Raw genomic sequence first — 16,098 nt, forward strand, 5'->3', positions numbered from 1 at the left:
AAAAGAACAATATCTGATGAAGAACATAAAAATGCGCATTCAAACTTCCAAAACACAATCCATTGTTAACCATTATGTGGTGTCAGAGAAGTAGCTGGGACAGAGTTAACTGGACATTTGTGCCAATTATTTAACCAGAATAGTTTTAACTTCAACTTGTCAGACATATGTCTATATTTCCTGTTCCCAAGAATGCATAGGCTAAAGACTAGCAAACTAAAAGAGGATGTTAAGACAACTGGGAAGTTGCCATGATTCTCGTAACAGCTCTCATTGTGCTAAGTCAACATGAACTGCCACTTCTCAATGGGTCTGTCACAACATGGGCTCAACATGCACATATCCAGATATATTCAACCAGATTTTGCAAAATTGTTTTCCGTGATGTATTTTGTCACAATCTGGGCACACACTAAAGCATTCGCTCAAATGGAAAGCTTGAGAGCTATACATAAACAGCAACAAAATTAGTGGAAAATGTTCGATTATTTGCTATCCGCTTTTTTTTAAGGACACAGGGACTTAAAATATGGACTTGTAGTGGTCCACAAATTCAGCTTAATAATTCCTTTGTAGGCTCTCAAGGTACAGAATAGCAGAGAAGCCTGCGTCCTTAGGTCAACTCAACCCATTTATTTTTAATCACGACGATTCCTCCCATCTTCAGGTGAAAGGAGAAATTGTGTCCATAGGTCAAGGGGTATAAGAAATGAACAGCTTATCCCTCTCTCTGATATAGCCTGGCAGGATGGGGATGAAGACATCTCTTGCGTTCTGATCTAGAGTTGCAAGAGGAAGTCACCTCTGGAAAAAGCCTTGACATGATTTCGTAGCTTCTCATATGTACCGTATTTTTCGCTCTATAGGGCGCATCGGCCCAGAGGGCGCACCTAGTTTTGGGGGGGTGAAATAAAGGGGGGAAATTATTATTTTTTCCCCGGCACGGGGCTGGGGCAGGGGAAGCCCGAGCTTCCCTCGACCCCAGCCCCCAGAACAGGCTGCTATCCGCAAGCCTTGGGAGCCCGGCGGGAGTTCCCGCCAATCTCCCAAGGCTTGCGGATAGCTTCCTGAAGCCTGGGGAGCGAGAGGGGTCGGCGCTGCATTCGCTCCATAGGACGCACACACATTTCCCCTTCATTTTTGGAGGGGGAAAAGTGCATCCTATAGAGTGAAAAATACAGTACTTTGAATCTAACAGGGTACAACTTGCTATGAACTAAAGCACATGGATTGGCCCAGGATTTTATTTTTTTTAAAGCTGTCCAATTGGCTTGTGTGACATCAGCTGCTTAGACCTGCCTCACAATGTTTCATGTAACCTCCTATCCAACTTGTGGGCTTCTAACAGTTGGAAATGATGGCGCAATAGATAGACTTTGGTAAGATTCAGCAAAGACTCTTATGTGGGGCTGTGCTCTGCAGATGCCACTATCTCAAGATGATTTGGCAGAAGGCAGAGACTTGGGCACAGAACTGGACACCTACAAGGGTAAGCAATGCTTTCCAGTTTCGCTGCCTGCACAGTCTGTACTGGGGGTTATTATCTATTCTTGGCTGCCTCTAAAAAGGAAAACATTTCACAATGGACAGTCAGATGAAAAGTGTATTTCCAATTCACATGGCTAGAATTACAGTAACAACTATGTTCTTTGGAGGTGATTGTTTCGGTCTTTGTGCTCACACTACAAAAAGGTCAGTAGCTCAATGCACCATGAAGGTTTTCTGTTTGCAAAACTTTGATAATTTCTCATTTTGAGCCTCTCCAACAGAGTGGGGAAAACGAGGAAAACCAGTCACCCCACTGATCACATTTATGAAGACTATTAAACCGAGTTCTCCTTCATGTTTGGTGATATGAAAAACAAACTTTAGCTTAACATTCCTTAATAAAGAGATGACTAGACCTTGCTTTCCCATCGCACTTTGAGAAGCCAACTGGCCCATGCACAAGCACAAGATTTCATTAAATATATAAAATGTTTCCATATACAGTACATGTTCAGCAAAGAGGTGGTGGGCGCACATACTTTGGTATGGCGACCCAAGTGCCAATTACTGGGGGGGTGGGGGGGTGGAGAGAGACAGAAATCCTGCCTCTGCCCCAAATCGGTGTGGGATGTGATCCATGAGAGGAAGTCAAGTACAATATTCCTTGTAATGCTAGAGAAAACATGTTTGGTCCAGCCAGTCGAAATCTTCTGTTCCTCCTGGGGGGAGCATCCTTCCTTTTGCATGTGATAGAAAGTGGGCGTGACCTTACCTGTCCAGGTTACAAAAGGCCGAGTCACGCAGCACACTTCCCTCTTTTTTGACTTCTTTCTTCGTTTGACCAGCTTTTAGCTAGGACTGCTCTGCTAGCTCTCAGCTAGCAGAAGCACTGGCATTATTCCCCCATATGAGGTAGATCCACACATACATATTTGTAACTAAGTCTGCCTTCAGGAATCCAACTGTGAGCTGATGTGAGTAAACTTCTTTTATGGACTTTGAATAAGATTGTGGTGTCTTTATTCTTTTAAGAGGGATTCAAGGGAATTTACCAGGAATGTACAATTCAATCTGAGACAGATTGAATTGTACAATAGTGAGAGGCTCACACGAGCCTGCAACCAGCTATCTGCTGTGCATGTAAGAAGGGGAATGTAAATCTGCTACAGAAAGGAACTTGCTAGTGCAAGTTAGGAAGGATATTAATAAATAATATATCCTCTCCTGACATCCTGAACATTCCCACAATCAGCACAAGGGCAGGACTGAGAAGAAAAGACATACCCAGAAGCCTCTTTTCTGGCAACAACTGCCCTTGTGGAACAAAATATTTTCAATAAGCCTGCTTAATGTTCAAGGGTTCTGGTTCCCTTCCACCAGAAGCCAAAGGCTCCTACGTGTGTCTTTACTCACTCAAAGACAGCAGACTATGGGGCTACAACTGGAAAGACCCCCTTCCATGGGTCTGTGCAACCACAAATGTACCCTTTATTCTCTTCCATACAAGATAATGGAAACCACTTGCTTCTTTTAGGTGAAAACAAAGAGCTACAATTAGACAAAATGTTGAGGATTGTGTGCATATACGTGCATAACCCTTGATATCTGTTTCCAAAACTCTGGTGAACAAAAGGACAAGAACAGAGGACATTTTAGGAATGTTCCCAACTGTAGCCCTGGACAGAGGTAGCTCACAGAGGTTAATGAGAATCAATTGTGTTTAAGAGACAAAATGAGCAGAGATGCTCATTTCCGTTAGAGACAGACAGGCTGTCCTTGGTTCCTATTGGACTGGCTCAGAAATGAGTTAAGACCATTACCCAAAAACTGGTAAACAGTTTGGTTCATCACGTTAAGTCCAGCACTGAACAGGTTGCTAGGTGAACCAACATAATATGGCCTGTGGGTCACCTGTGGACAACAATCTACTTTCTGCCCACATGACTCAAGGTGACTGAAAGTTCAAACCAGGGTTTAATTCTGGAATCCTGATTCAGCTCCATCAACCATAAAGCACTATATATTGCTAAGTTAGGCTGTGTTGCCCACACTGGGAAACATGTTTTGTTATGTTAGAGAGTACAGTCTAGTCATGAAGGGGCCAGGGGTTCTGACCGCTTCTAGCTCATAAAGAAAAAGCAGGATCAAGTTTCGCATTGCCCATCCTCAGCAACAAAACGGATACATTCAGAATGAAAACAGAAGCAGCCTTTTGTTCAAGAAAGCTATGACATACAAAATTAAAATTGATGCAGGTATGAGACATTGATTTTGCAGTGAAAAAGCTAGCACAGGCAGTTCTTATTTTAAAAAATGGCAAAGGCCTTGCGCGCTCAGTTCCAGAACAATAATCATAGAGAGAAGCTGTATGGTCAGCAGTCTCACATGATGTTATTCTCTTCTGTATTGTACCACTGTAGGCTTCACCTGTGGGACTGACTGAATTACCGTCTCCTCACATTCAAATCCTACATAAACAACATTAGCTATCCTAGAACCTTTTCCTTGGCAATGCTAGTTTTGCTATTGCAGAGTGGGAATGCATTAAAAGATAGATTTGAGGGGGACCCCACTAAACCCTGGAAATTAATAAATTGTAGGATTTTGATTAATTGGGATATGGATGAAAGTACAAACTCCAGAGCTGTGTCAGACAAGGAATCCCAGGGCTGACTTATGCAAACCAGTCTGGCTGGACTCCTGAAGAGCAAATCTTGTTGATGGGCCATCTGAGAAGAATCCTTTGGCCTGGGGAGACTGATGGGGCCAGGGTAACTGGGTGTGAGATGACAGGAAAAGGGAGTTTTTCAGTAAGGTGTTCCGGGAAGAAGAAAGAATGGGATCCATCTTGGGCAGGCTGGCTGAAGGCTCGCTGGGACTCCAAGATGGCTTGGACTCCAGGGCTTCACTGCTGTGGGAGACAAGCTCCTTTTGAAATGACCATGCTGTAAGATCTGAATTCCCTCCATGCAGACTGAAGGTGTAAACAGGTGAATAAACCATATTTCTTAAAGCATGGCAGTCTCTGCCGTGTCTCAGTTCTCCAAAGGAACACAGACCCTGGGTGAGTGCCTGGAACCCCCTGGAATCTGGCAGAGAGTGGGGGATGGCTTTTGTAACAATATTCTATATCCTCAACTATCATTAGTACAAAGTGGTACATTCTAACAACTAAACACATCCGATGGGCCTGCTGATCCTGTAGCTTGGCTCCAGATCTTTCAGTATAGTTATGCAGTCAGCCTGTGGGTATCAAACAGAGTGGCTCCCTTTTAATTAGTGACTTTTATCTCCCTTAAACTTGCGCACATTATTCCCAGCCCAATAAAAACTCCATAAATAATAAACCAGACTTAACCCACCTTGCTTACATGGCAAAGCAAAATTCACACTGTGAGCAGCCTGGCTATACTTGCCTGATGATTAAAGCGGCAACGAAAAGTACTGTAGCAAAGCAGCCCCTCTGACAGTCCGCATTTTTCTTCTGTCTTTGGTGCATTTCCCCACCACAGTTCTCACAGCAACGGCACATGCAGAAGCAAAGCCCCACCAGAGGCAGCAACAGAACAAACAGCACTCCCAGAGCAGCAGAGACTATAAAACCGATCTCATAGTAAACTGCCTGCAATGCGGACAGAAACAATAGCAAAAGCAGATATATTATAACTGAGATTGACATTACAGACATAGTTTCAAAACCAAACTCACACTACATGCTGGAGGAAAAGAATTGTGCGATGAAAGGGGCTGAATGGTGCCTTGACTAACTAAGTCAGCACGCTGGATGGAAGTACAACTTTTGCCCAATTGGAGAGGCACTGTGCAGTATTGATCCGGCTTCCTCAGCTAAAGGAAGTGACATCATCCCAAGGAATGAATGATGCACATTTCTGGATGCAGCCCACACTACCGAGGAGAGGGGCAGGAGAACTCTAGCAGCAGCATAATCCCATCCTTGAGCTGCAAGTGTACAAACTGGAACATGGGGTACTAGAAAATTATTAACTCGGATATCCTGGAGTTGCAAAGAAGAATCCTTCCCATTGTTCTGGAAAATGATAAAAACAATACATTTGTTAGTCCAAGAAAGAAGTGAGCTGGAAGTTCCAATCTGGAGGCCAAGAAGGACACGGCTGCACTAGGTGTCCCGTTCCGTCCCACCCGAAATACACTTTGAAAAGTCGCCTGTGTTAGGAGTTCTTGTAGTGCACACTGTAGTGCTGCAAAAAGGGACACAGTCTGGAAAATCCTACATTAAACCAACAGTTCTCAAAGGGAGTCATGCCTAAAGGCTTTCTTGACTGATACAAGACTATGTGCTTTCTGCACTAAAAAGCCCCCTGAGTTTTGCAAGTTTTTAAATGGAGGTTGGATGTCCATCTGTCACAGGTGCTTTAGCTAAGATTCCTGCATCGCAGAGTGTTGGACTAGATGATGCTTGGGTCCCTTTCAACTCTATGATTCTACTCAAGTTAACACAACTTCTCTTATTTTGCCTAATTTATTCCGCTTCCTCTAGTTGTAGCAAGACACACTACGGCACCATCCTTGACCATTGGTGATCTTAGTCAGCAACCCTCCCCAGGTTATGAGGACCAATGCAAGACATAAAAAGGTAAAGGGACCCCTGACTATTAGGTCCAGTTGTGGCCGACTCTGGGGTTGCTGCGCTCATCTCGCTTTACTGGCCGAGGGAGCCGGCGTACAGCTTCCGGGTCATGTGGCCAGCATGACTAAGCCGCTTCTGGCTTAGTCAGAGCAGCGCATGGAAACGCCGTTTACCTTCCTGCCTTACCTTCCTTATCTACTTGCACTTTGACGTGCTTTCGAACTGCTAGGTTGGCAGGAGCTGGGACCGAGCAATGGGAGCCTACTCCATTGCGGGGATTCGAACCGCCGACCTTCTGATCTGCAAGTCCTAGGCTCTGTGGTTTAACCCACAGCGCCACCCACATCCCAATGCAAGACATAGGGCTGGTATATTTCATACTTGTGAACATTCCCTTGCTCCTTCAAGCCTGTTTCCTCTGAAGCAAGCCCACATGCACGCATGTGATTGAGGAGTTAATTAACAAAATGTTAAGGGTAAATTAGCTCCAGAAAGGAAAAATGCTGCAGAGCAGAACTGAAACCACTCTGGGCTGTTTTCTGACATTCCACACAATTGCAATAATGTACTTCAACATAAACTTAAGCCAGCATGGGTGTTGCTGCCTCTGCAGTTTCCCCCCACATCAGTTCAGGTGTAAATGGACCCACCCACATGGCTCGTTCTTTGGCATTTACCTGCCTTTAGAGGTACACTGCTTATGTGGTATGTAAAATACAGGATCCAGATCAGCACTTTTAGAAATAATCTAAAACAGCATGAAAGCAACTGTAGAGGTAGCAAGAGCCACACTAGTACAGCTCAGCAGTGCATAAAGGGATTTCAAGTAAGAGACAGAAATAGGAACTCAAGAGTACTGCAGTTTAAGCACTAGGAATGGAAATATCCCTACAAATAGAAATGCAACCATGAGGAAAGGTAGCTGGGATGCCTTGAAGCCAAGAACTGGTGTACACGTCTTGCACACATAAATAAGAACGCCTGGGAAGAACCTGGGGTCACAGAAGAAACTCATATTAAGGTCAGAAGGGAATCATAGAATCATAGAATCATAGAGTTGGAAGAGACCACAAGGGCCATCGAGTCCAACCCCCTGCCAAGCAGGAAACACCATCAGAGCACTCCTGACATATGGTTGTCAAGCCTCTGCTTAAAGACCTCCAAAGAAGGAGACTCCACCACACTCCTTGGCAGCAAATTCCACTGTCGAACAGCTCTTACTGTCAGGAAGTTCTTCCTAATGTTTAGGTGGAATCTTCTTTCTTGTAGTTTGGATCCATTGCTCCGTGTCCGCTTCTCTGGAGCAGCAGAAAACAACCTTTCTCCCTCCTCTATGTGACATCCTTTTATATATTTGAACATGGCTATCATATCACCCCTTAGCCTCCTCTTCTCCAGGCTAAACATGCCCAGCTCCCTTAGCCGTTCCTCATAAGGCATCGTTTCCAGGCCTTTGACCATTTTGGTTGCCCTCCTCTGGACACGTTCCAGTTTGTCAGTGTCCTTCTTGAACTGTGGTGCCCAGAACTGGACACAGTACTCCAGATGAGGTCTGACCAGAGCAGAATAAACTTCACACAACGCAATTAGCCTGGAGAATTCGCAACTGGAAGATGTGATGGTGACCTCTGCCTTAGTAGCTTTATGAAAGGGGCTAGACATTGTTTGCTGTCAGCTATGACAGCACTATACAATTTGTGGGATAACCAGCCTCTTATAACCAACATGCTTACGTCTAAATAATGCATGAAGGAGCTCATACCATAGAGTAAGCTGTCCTGCCTGGTTTAGTGAGGTCACTTCCCCTGGCCTTGGGAGGAAATGGGCAATCAGGCCTATTTTTTCAAACTTCAGTCTACCTGACAAGCCCAGCATGTGAGGAGGTCTGAGCTGGTTGCTCCAAGCTCACACTGCATGGCTCTCACAAGCCACTCTTGAGTTCCTATACTAATAATTTAGGACTTTTCACCAATCTAACTAAGCCTAGTTTTACTGCCTGTGCAACATTCTGAAGCACGTCAATCTGACCTTTGAAGAGGGAAGCTTTGAAACTCACTTTAAAGGGCCCCTTTACAGTCTATATTTCCACACTTTCCTGAATTCTCCTTTTTATATACCTATTTTTCCTTGAACGAAACAAAACTCAGGATCTTCCATTTCTGGGCAGGAAAGAGCAGGGGAAAGCCAATGCCTTCATATGCTACTTGTAGACTTTGTGGAAGCATCTGGCTGGTCATAGCTGAAAACCTTGAAGCTGGTCTAGACCAGAGCTGTCAACTTTTCCCTTTTCTTGTGAGGAATCCTATTTGGAATAAGGGAATTTCCCTTTAAAAAAGGGAAACGTTGACAGCTATGGTCTAGACCATGGGTAGGCAAACTAAGGCCCGGGGGCCGGATCCAGTCCAATCGCCTTCTCAATCTGGCCAAGGACGGTCCAGGAATCAGCGTGTTTTTACATGAGCAGAATGTGTGCTTTTATTTAAAATGCACCTCTGGGTTATTTGTGGGGCATAGGAATTCGTTCATACAGTATATATTTTTCAAAATATAGTCCGGCCCCCCACAAGATCTGAGAGACAGTGGACCGGCCCCTTGCTGAAAAAGTTTGCTGACCCCTGGTCTAGCAGGAGACCTGCATGTTCTGAAGACCCTTCCTTGATTTTTGATGCTAGCTGGGCAGTGCATTGTCCTCGTGACAAATTCTGTGAATCGCTTTCATCTACCAACTTGGAAAATGTTTTTGTTTTGTAGATTACTTGGCTATTACACATTTGTGAGTGGCAGCCTATTACAAGCAGGGAGGGAGAAGAGCAGTCGGACACCTTCCTCCAGGGCTCGTTGCAAGCCAGTTTCCCACCAGCTACATTTACTCACGCTCCAGTTCTACTCTCAGTGAATCTGCTTCAGATTCCCCCATTTCCTCAATGAAAATAGCTCTAAGTGCAAACAACTGCAGCACATGGCCATTTATACCAGTGACCTAATTACAGTAACAAGGAGAGTTAAGGGTTTTTGTTAGATAGTGGGAAATGGGAATGTTAGGTTCCTTTCGAAAACCACAATGAAATATATCAACTAACCAAATTAACGATTCTGAAAATACTCCACCTAAAATGTTAGAACCCATGATCAGAAGAGGTTAGTTAAGATAGGCTTGCCATACGTCAGGAAAATTCCTGACACGTCCTAGTTTTTTTCGGATCTAAAAATGGCGTCGGGGGGAATTTTGCCGAATTGGTGAAATGTCTGGGAAAACCAGGATGTATGGCATCGCGATGGAAAAAGCAGCAGAAACAGTTCCAAAAGCTTAAAATCACTATTGGGGGGTAGGTTTCCCCCCCAAAGGCTCAACAATTTGGGTTTGTCCCCCCGAAAAAAAATTTGGTGGTCTCCTAGAAAAAGCTCAACACCTGCAGGTGTCAGGAATTTTACTTTTTGAAATATGGCAACCCTAGTTGAGAATATATATTTTTCCAAACAAAGTGTGCATTGGAAAAAATAAGAGGTTTTACCTGAAGGGTGAGGACAACGTTTTCTGGCTGTGGAAGTCAAGGCAGATGGAAAGTATATATGATGCGGAGGCAGCATGCACAAAAAGAATGCAGGTGAGCAATAAATTAAGCACCCAAAGATAATGTTTATGATGCCCATCAAAGTAAAAAAAACAATGCACAAGGTCAGTAAGAAGTTTAGCACATCAGGTATTCACACACAAAACCATGATGCAGTGTAGTTCCAGAGGCATCTTGCCAATTTTGCAAAATCAAATGGTTTAGGATTTTCATACTTAATTGTATTCAATTTACACTTTGTGTTCTGTCAAATAGGGCCAGATGCAGCATAGCTTGCATTTTCTTCCCAATTCCTCTGACTTGAACACTACAAAACAACTCATTTCTATTACTGTTTGGACTACTGGTTTTCCATCACAAAAGTGGTGGAATGTATTTATTTTTACACCCTGGAGAATGTTACACTTAAGTCTGCAATCCTAACCCCATTTATCTGGGAGAAGGTCCCACTGAATTCAACAGGACTTGCTTCTGAATAAACATGGTAGGTAAGAGATGTTGTTTACCACCTTTAAAACTGCACAACCTTATCTAGGGAATTGAGTTCCCTGTGGTATTTAATGGAAGCAGCTGGGCAAATGGAGCAGCAAACTGCTGTTTGCCTCAAACCAGGGAAGGAATCACCTTAAGTAGTTAAGTAGTGTTAAGTATTTAAGGTGTTAAGTAGAAGGAAGAGTCAGAATTTGAAGTGAGGGTGATGTTCAGCTGTGCAAGCAGCATGCTACACACACACAAGAGCACATGTGCACAGGTCTTGATGTTCTGAGAAAGTCACTCTTTATCAAGGGCATCTTTTGTGTTTGACCCTATTGTCTGGCTTGGGAAAATCTCCCCCTTCCCTTCCCAGTCGTGGTGGTAGTGATGAAGGCACAAAGGGTGATCTGTCCCCTTCTGTCTCTGGAATAGTGTGGCACAAAGCCTGGACACTAGGAGAGATGTTGCTCTTCCGTGATTCCTTGAGTTTTAAACCACACCGCACTGACACCCAGTGCATCAGGAAAAAAGAAAAAGAAGGAGAAAAGAGACAAACTTTCCTCCTCTATTTGTTTATCCAAGCTAGGGAGAATTCAATGACTTCACAGGCTCACTTATCATTTAATGCAGGCTTTTACAAATTTCTGAAGTCTGTATCAAGCCTGGATATTGGGAAACTTCCAATAATGGTTTCTTTTCCACAAAGCAAATCCACACAGGAGACAAGTATATTATAGCTATTTGCAGTAGCATACACTGTAATGGGACAGAGATTCTTACTTGACTTTCAAGCAGGTGAGCCACTGCTGCTTACTGGGAGAGGCAGCGGCAAGCCAGTGGTCAGCATGATGCAAACACAGCAGCAGGGCCAATCTGGTGTTCCTGATGGCATGGTAAGCAGCAGCAACTGATTTGCCTGGAGGTCAGGTAAGCCTCTCTGTCCCACTGCACTGCTTGCTACTGGCCAGTTGTACAAACCCCAATGCAATTTGAGCAAAGAGTTCATCAGGAGATAGACTGCCAAAAGAAGGACATTACCGGGATTTCAAAGGTGGAATTGATGTCCAGTGGCGATTTCCAAAAGGTGGTGCTTTGTCCTGGCAAGTCAATTGAAAGTTCACCTTTTCTTTTTGCATTTTTGTTTTTTAAGAAGCTCCTGGTTTATACTTTTTGAAATATGGCAACCTGAAGGAATCACAACTATTACTATTTCCTACCTACAAAACTTTTAAAAGGAGCTTATGATTTACTGACTCCAACACTGATGGTTAAGAACACCTGAATGATGCTGTGATTGATCCAACCAGCATTATTAAGTTTATCAAGTGATTTTCTCTCTTTGTTTTGCATGACACAATTCGAGTTTCATTCTTTCCAAAATAACAAAAAAAGCCCTCAAAGGTTTGCAAGCTGCAGCCACTCCTCGTGACCATGCCTTTCTGCAGTCATAATTACTATGTTCTGATTAGTCAGAATGGGTGAATACATCCACAGCTGTGGGCTTCCAAAATTACAGGTAGCTTTTCACCCGGAACAAGCACTTTGAAAAGGTAAAAGGAGTGGTTCAGTTCAGAAACCATGGTTTGGCCAATCAGAAACCATGGTTTGGCAATCAGAAGCACCTCTGTGTGCACCTCCCCTCCCTACCGCCATGTGAGATAACCATAGTTTGCTGCGAAGGCAAAATTGAACAATGGTTTGCTAGCTAAAGACTGCCTACAAACCAGGAACTGAAGGAGGTGCATAAACCCACAGCACTTATTCCAATCACCAAGTTAGAATCAACTAATCTTTTAAATAAATTCACGCCAGTGGGTTTTCAAAATTTCCACCTTTAGGGAACACTGCAGTCTTCCATTCCAACCCTGCATATTGCAAAGGATGCAGGAATAGGTTTTAGAGGGCACAGCCAGCTTTGAACCTCAGTGTCGCCCTTCATGAACTGAGCATGGACTCAGGAACACACCCAGTAGCCAGTAATCACAGGGAAAGATGGGAAGTAGTGGGCAAGCTGTCTTTCAAAGACAGTCGTCTACCCTTCCTGAATGTATAATCAAGAAATACAGTTTGAAAGCCATTCAGTGAAGTTCATCGTATCTTTGCCTGTGCCTATGGCACACACCCCTCCCCCCTACTTGGAAGATGTTCCCTGAAAAGGAGTAGTTGTTTTAAAATGGGGAGTGCAGTGTGTAGTGTGTGTCTTCTGGAGTTGATAATGCAATGGGGAACAAGATATGGACCAATATCAGATGCTTAAGATCCAGTCTCCAGAATTGGAAGACATGGGCTACATAAATAAAATCTACGCTACAAAGGGAAATACCCAGAAACTCCAGCGGGTGCAGAATGCTGCAGCGAGACTCCTTACGGGGTCTTCGCTGCGAGATCACATTCATCTGGTGCTATATCAACTGCACTGGCTCCCGGTGGAGTACAGGATCAGGTTTAAGGTGCTGGTTTTAACCTTTAAAGCCCTATATGGCCTAGGACCCTCGTACCTACGGGACCGCCTCTCCTGGTATGCCCCACAGAGAAACTTACGGTCTTCAAATAAAAACATCTTGAAGGTCCCAGGCCACAGAGAAGTTAGGCTGGCCTCAACTAGAGCCAGGGCTTTTTCGGCTGTGGCTCCGACCTGGTGGAACACTCTGTCACAAGAGACTAGGGCCCTGCGGGACTTGACATCTTTCCGCAGGGCCTGCAAGACAGAGCTGTTCCGCCAGGCCTTTGGCCAGGGCACAGCCTGACTCCCTTCCTCGGCAATCTTCGCGGAGCTCTGGCCCAATGGTGGCCAGTGGCTTGAATTTAATTAATTTTATAATGAATGATTTTAGAGTGTTGTTTGTGTTGTACTTTTGTATTGTTTTATTGTTGTTAGCCGCCCTGAGCCCGGCTTCGGCTGGGGAGGGCGGGATATAAATAAAATTTATTATTATTATTATTATTATTATTATTATTATTATTATTATTATGTGTTCATATATTTCGGTTTGCCTAAAAATCTTTACTCTTCACTTTCTTAATCAGCCATTCAAATGGAATGTCACAGAAAACCCTATGCAAAGGAAGCAAGAGTTTCTATTTACACTGATCAAAAATATCCCCCAAAATCTTCTTGGAAAATATTTGATGCAGAAGCTAAACAAAATGAAACATTTGTGAAAACCTTATCATGCAGTTTTGACACACTTGCATCTGGAAACTTGCTATTTAAAAGAAAAACAAGAAGCAGATGTGGCAAAGTTAACATACTGTGCTCTGTTGTTGTTGTTGTTAAAAAAATCAGCTCCACAAATACAGGCACACAGTCATATGCAAACCATAATAAATACACGTGAAAGTTACCTTTTGATAATCACCAGGGTTTTTGCCAAACGACTGCTGTGCTAGTTTTTTTATAAGATCTGAAAAAAAGCAAGAACACTTCCAAATTTTAGAGTATAAACTCAAGATTTTTGTAAATTAAAAAACCATTCAAACAAAATATGCTGATCAAATATCATTGGTGATTATTGATGAAATACAAGAGTCTTTGTTTACATATGCAGTTTTACACTTGGAGACATAGGGAAATAAATTTTGCTAAAATGTTTAGAGGTCAAAGCTAAGCATTTTATGGGACGTGTTACCCAGCCTTTATCAGTCGGACTTTGTCGAAATTTGGGAGGAGGTCTTTCTAGAGAAACTCCCTATTTAAAGCAGAAAATGAAGTGCTAGAGTGGACTGTACCACTCAGACCATAGAGATGAGTGTTGTATTTCTGAAATATATAGATAGGCATTATTTATTTATTATTTATTTATTCCATTTATAGGTTATGCTAAGAGATAGTGACTGGCCCAAGGTACACACACATACACTGGAAGAAAGAATTAAAATATCACGGAGATAAGCTGTGGCTCAACTCACTCCCTGTTATGCCAGTTTCTATTTTGTTACTTGCAGAGCATGCAAAAATGTGATAAGCTCCTGACATCTGGAATAGTACACTTCACTTCAGGATTTTACCAGCTCATTTTGTCACATATGTAGGCCAGGTCTAAGCGACTAGATGCTGACTAACCTGAAGAATCAACTAAGTTCATACCCATCACAACTGATCCAAAAGTAATCCCTGCAATTTGGCTAGTACAAAGATTCAGCCCAACTTTTATCGTTGTTGGTGGCATTAATAGCTCTTTAGCTATTGCAAGCACAATTTTCAATGTCAGCTAATCAAGAGATTGAAATGAAAAGTGCCGTATTTTTCGCTCCATAAGACGCACCTGACCATAAGATGCACCTAGTTTTTAGAGGAGGAAAGGGGGAAAGCCCCGTTTTTGGGGGGTCAGCTCACAGTTCTGCAGCTTCTTTAGGAAAGGGAGCCATTTCTACAGTTTCCAGACAGATAATCTAATCAGCCAGTCACATGTTGCTGGGGAAACAAACAGCCTCCATCTGCAGAACATTCAACGATGGAGGCCTGGGCAAGGGGGCGGGGCCGGAAAGGGAGCCAGCGATCGACCACACATTCGATCCATAAGACGCACAGACATTTCCCCTTACTTTTTGGGAGGAAAAAGGTGCGTCTTATGGAGCGAAAAATACAGTGAATTAATGAAACAGAATTTTTTTGAACTTGCTAATAAACCGGGTTAACTGTTAGCATGGCAACTCAAAAAAGAAAGGAAGAATAGGACCATGAATAATATTGTAGATGAGGATAAGCATTTGACTAGCCCAAAAGAGATAAGAAAAGCATTTGAATTTATTTATACTTCATTATATCATTGTGAGAAGGAGGACTTTAAGAAAATGGACTCTTATTAAGATAATTGTAATATATCCTGAGTATCTAAGAAAATTCGGCAAATTTTGAATGCACCTGTATAGATATTGGAATTGCAAATGGCAATAAACCGAATGAAGATGGGAAAAGCATTGGGGCCAGATGGACTTACTGCAATTTATTATAAAAAGTTTTAGGATGCACTTATTGAACCACTTAAGGACACCATGAACAGAACTGATTCCCAAACAAGACAGTGACTTAACAAAGACAAAAAAATTATAGACCTATTTCATTACTGAATTGTGACTACAAACTATTTGCTACAATCTTGGCTTATAGATTGAAAAGGACACTGACTGAGTCAGTCCACAGAGACCAGTGTGGATTTTTACCAGGCCAACAAAGGAAAGACAATCTAAGAAGCACAATCAATTTAATAGAGTACCTGGAAGTAAAAAAATGAAAAACAGGCTACATTAATCTTCCTAGATGTGGAGAAAGCTTTTGACAATATTTCATGGTCATTTATTATTAAGGTTTTAGAGAAAATGGAAATAGGTAATTCTTTCCTAGCAGGAATTAAACATTCTATACCGATCATTCTGCAAATATATTAGTAAACAATATTCTTTCAGACAAATGCCAAATAGAGACAAGGCTGTCCCTTATCTCCACTGTTATTTATTATAACATTAGAAATACTGCTTCAGAATGTAAGGAGAAATGGGGAAATTAAAGGTATTGAGGTGGGACACAGAGTCTATAAATTAAGGGCATTTACTGATGTGTTGTGGGGGCTGGAACAACCTTTGGAGAACGTTCCCAAAGCATTAGAAGAAATTAAAAGGTTTGGAGAAGTGTTGGGTTTCAAAATAAACTCAGATTAAAACAAAATGTTGGTTAAATACATGGATGAGCAGTCAAAAAATTTTTTAGAAAGGATATCTGGTTTAAAAATAGGCAAAAAAGTTAAGTATTTGGGAATTTGGCTGACAGTAAGAAATCCCAACCCATTTGAAAATAATTATATTAAATTGTGGGAAAAGGTTAAGAAAGTTGGAGATATAGGTGAGAATGAAACTCTCCCTGTTAGGTAGAATTTTCAGCCATTTAAATGAATATACTCCCTAAAATACCGTTTTTATTCAAATCAATCCTGATTGTAAATAATTCAAACCGCTTCA

The 16,098-nt window shown here is 42.5% G+C and overlaps 1 protein-coding gene across 6 annotated transcripts in view; it reads right to left on the reverse strand.

Annotated features, from left to right (window-relative positions):
- Positions 1–16,098, reverse strand: part of PROM1 (prominin 1) — a 121,828-nt gene that overhangs the window by 55,954 nt on the left and 49,776 nt on the right. For 5 of the 6 annotated variants that reach the window (XM_053402728.1, XM_053402724.1, XM_053402726.1 and 2 more), the window contains exon 4: positions 13,489–13,547. In XM_053402728.1, coding sequence (XP_053258703.1) covers positions 13,489–13,547 — 59 coding nt within the window. Of the gene's footprint in view, positions 1–4,904; positions 5,111–9,609; positions 9,637–13,488; positions 13,548–16,098 lie in introns of all 6 variants that reach the window. The other variant, XM_053402729.1, reaches the window with a different exon arrangement.

This window comes from Podarcis raffonei, chromosome 9 (genome assembly GCF_027172205.1).
Source record: "Podarcis raffonei isolate rPodRaf1 chromosome 9, rPodRaf1.pri, whole genome shotgun sequence".
NCBI lineage: Eukaryota > Metazoa > Chordata > Lepidosauria > Squamata > Lacertidae > Podarcis > Podarcis raffonei.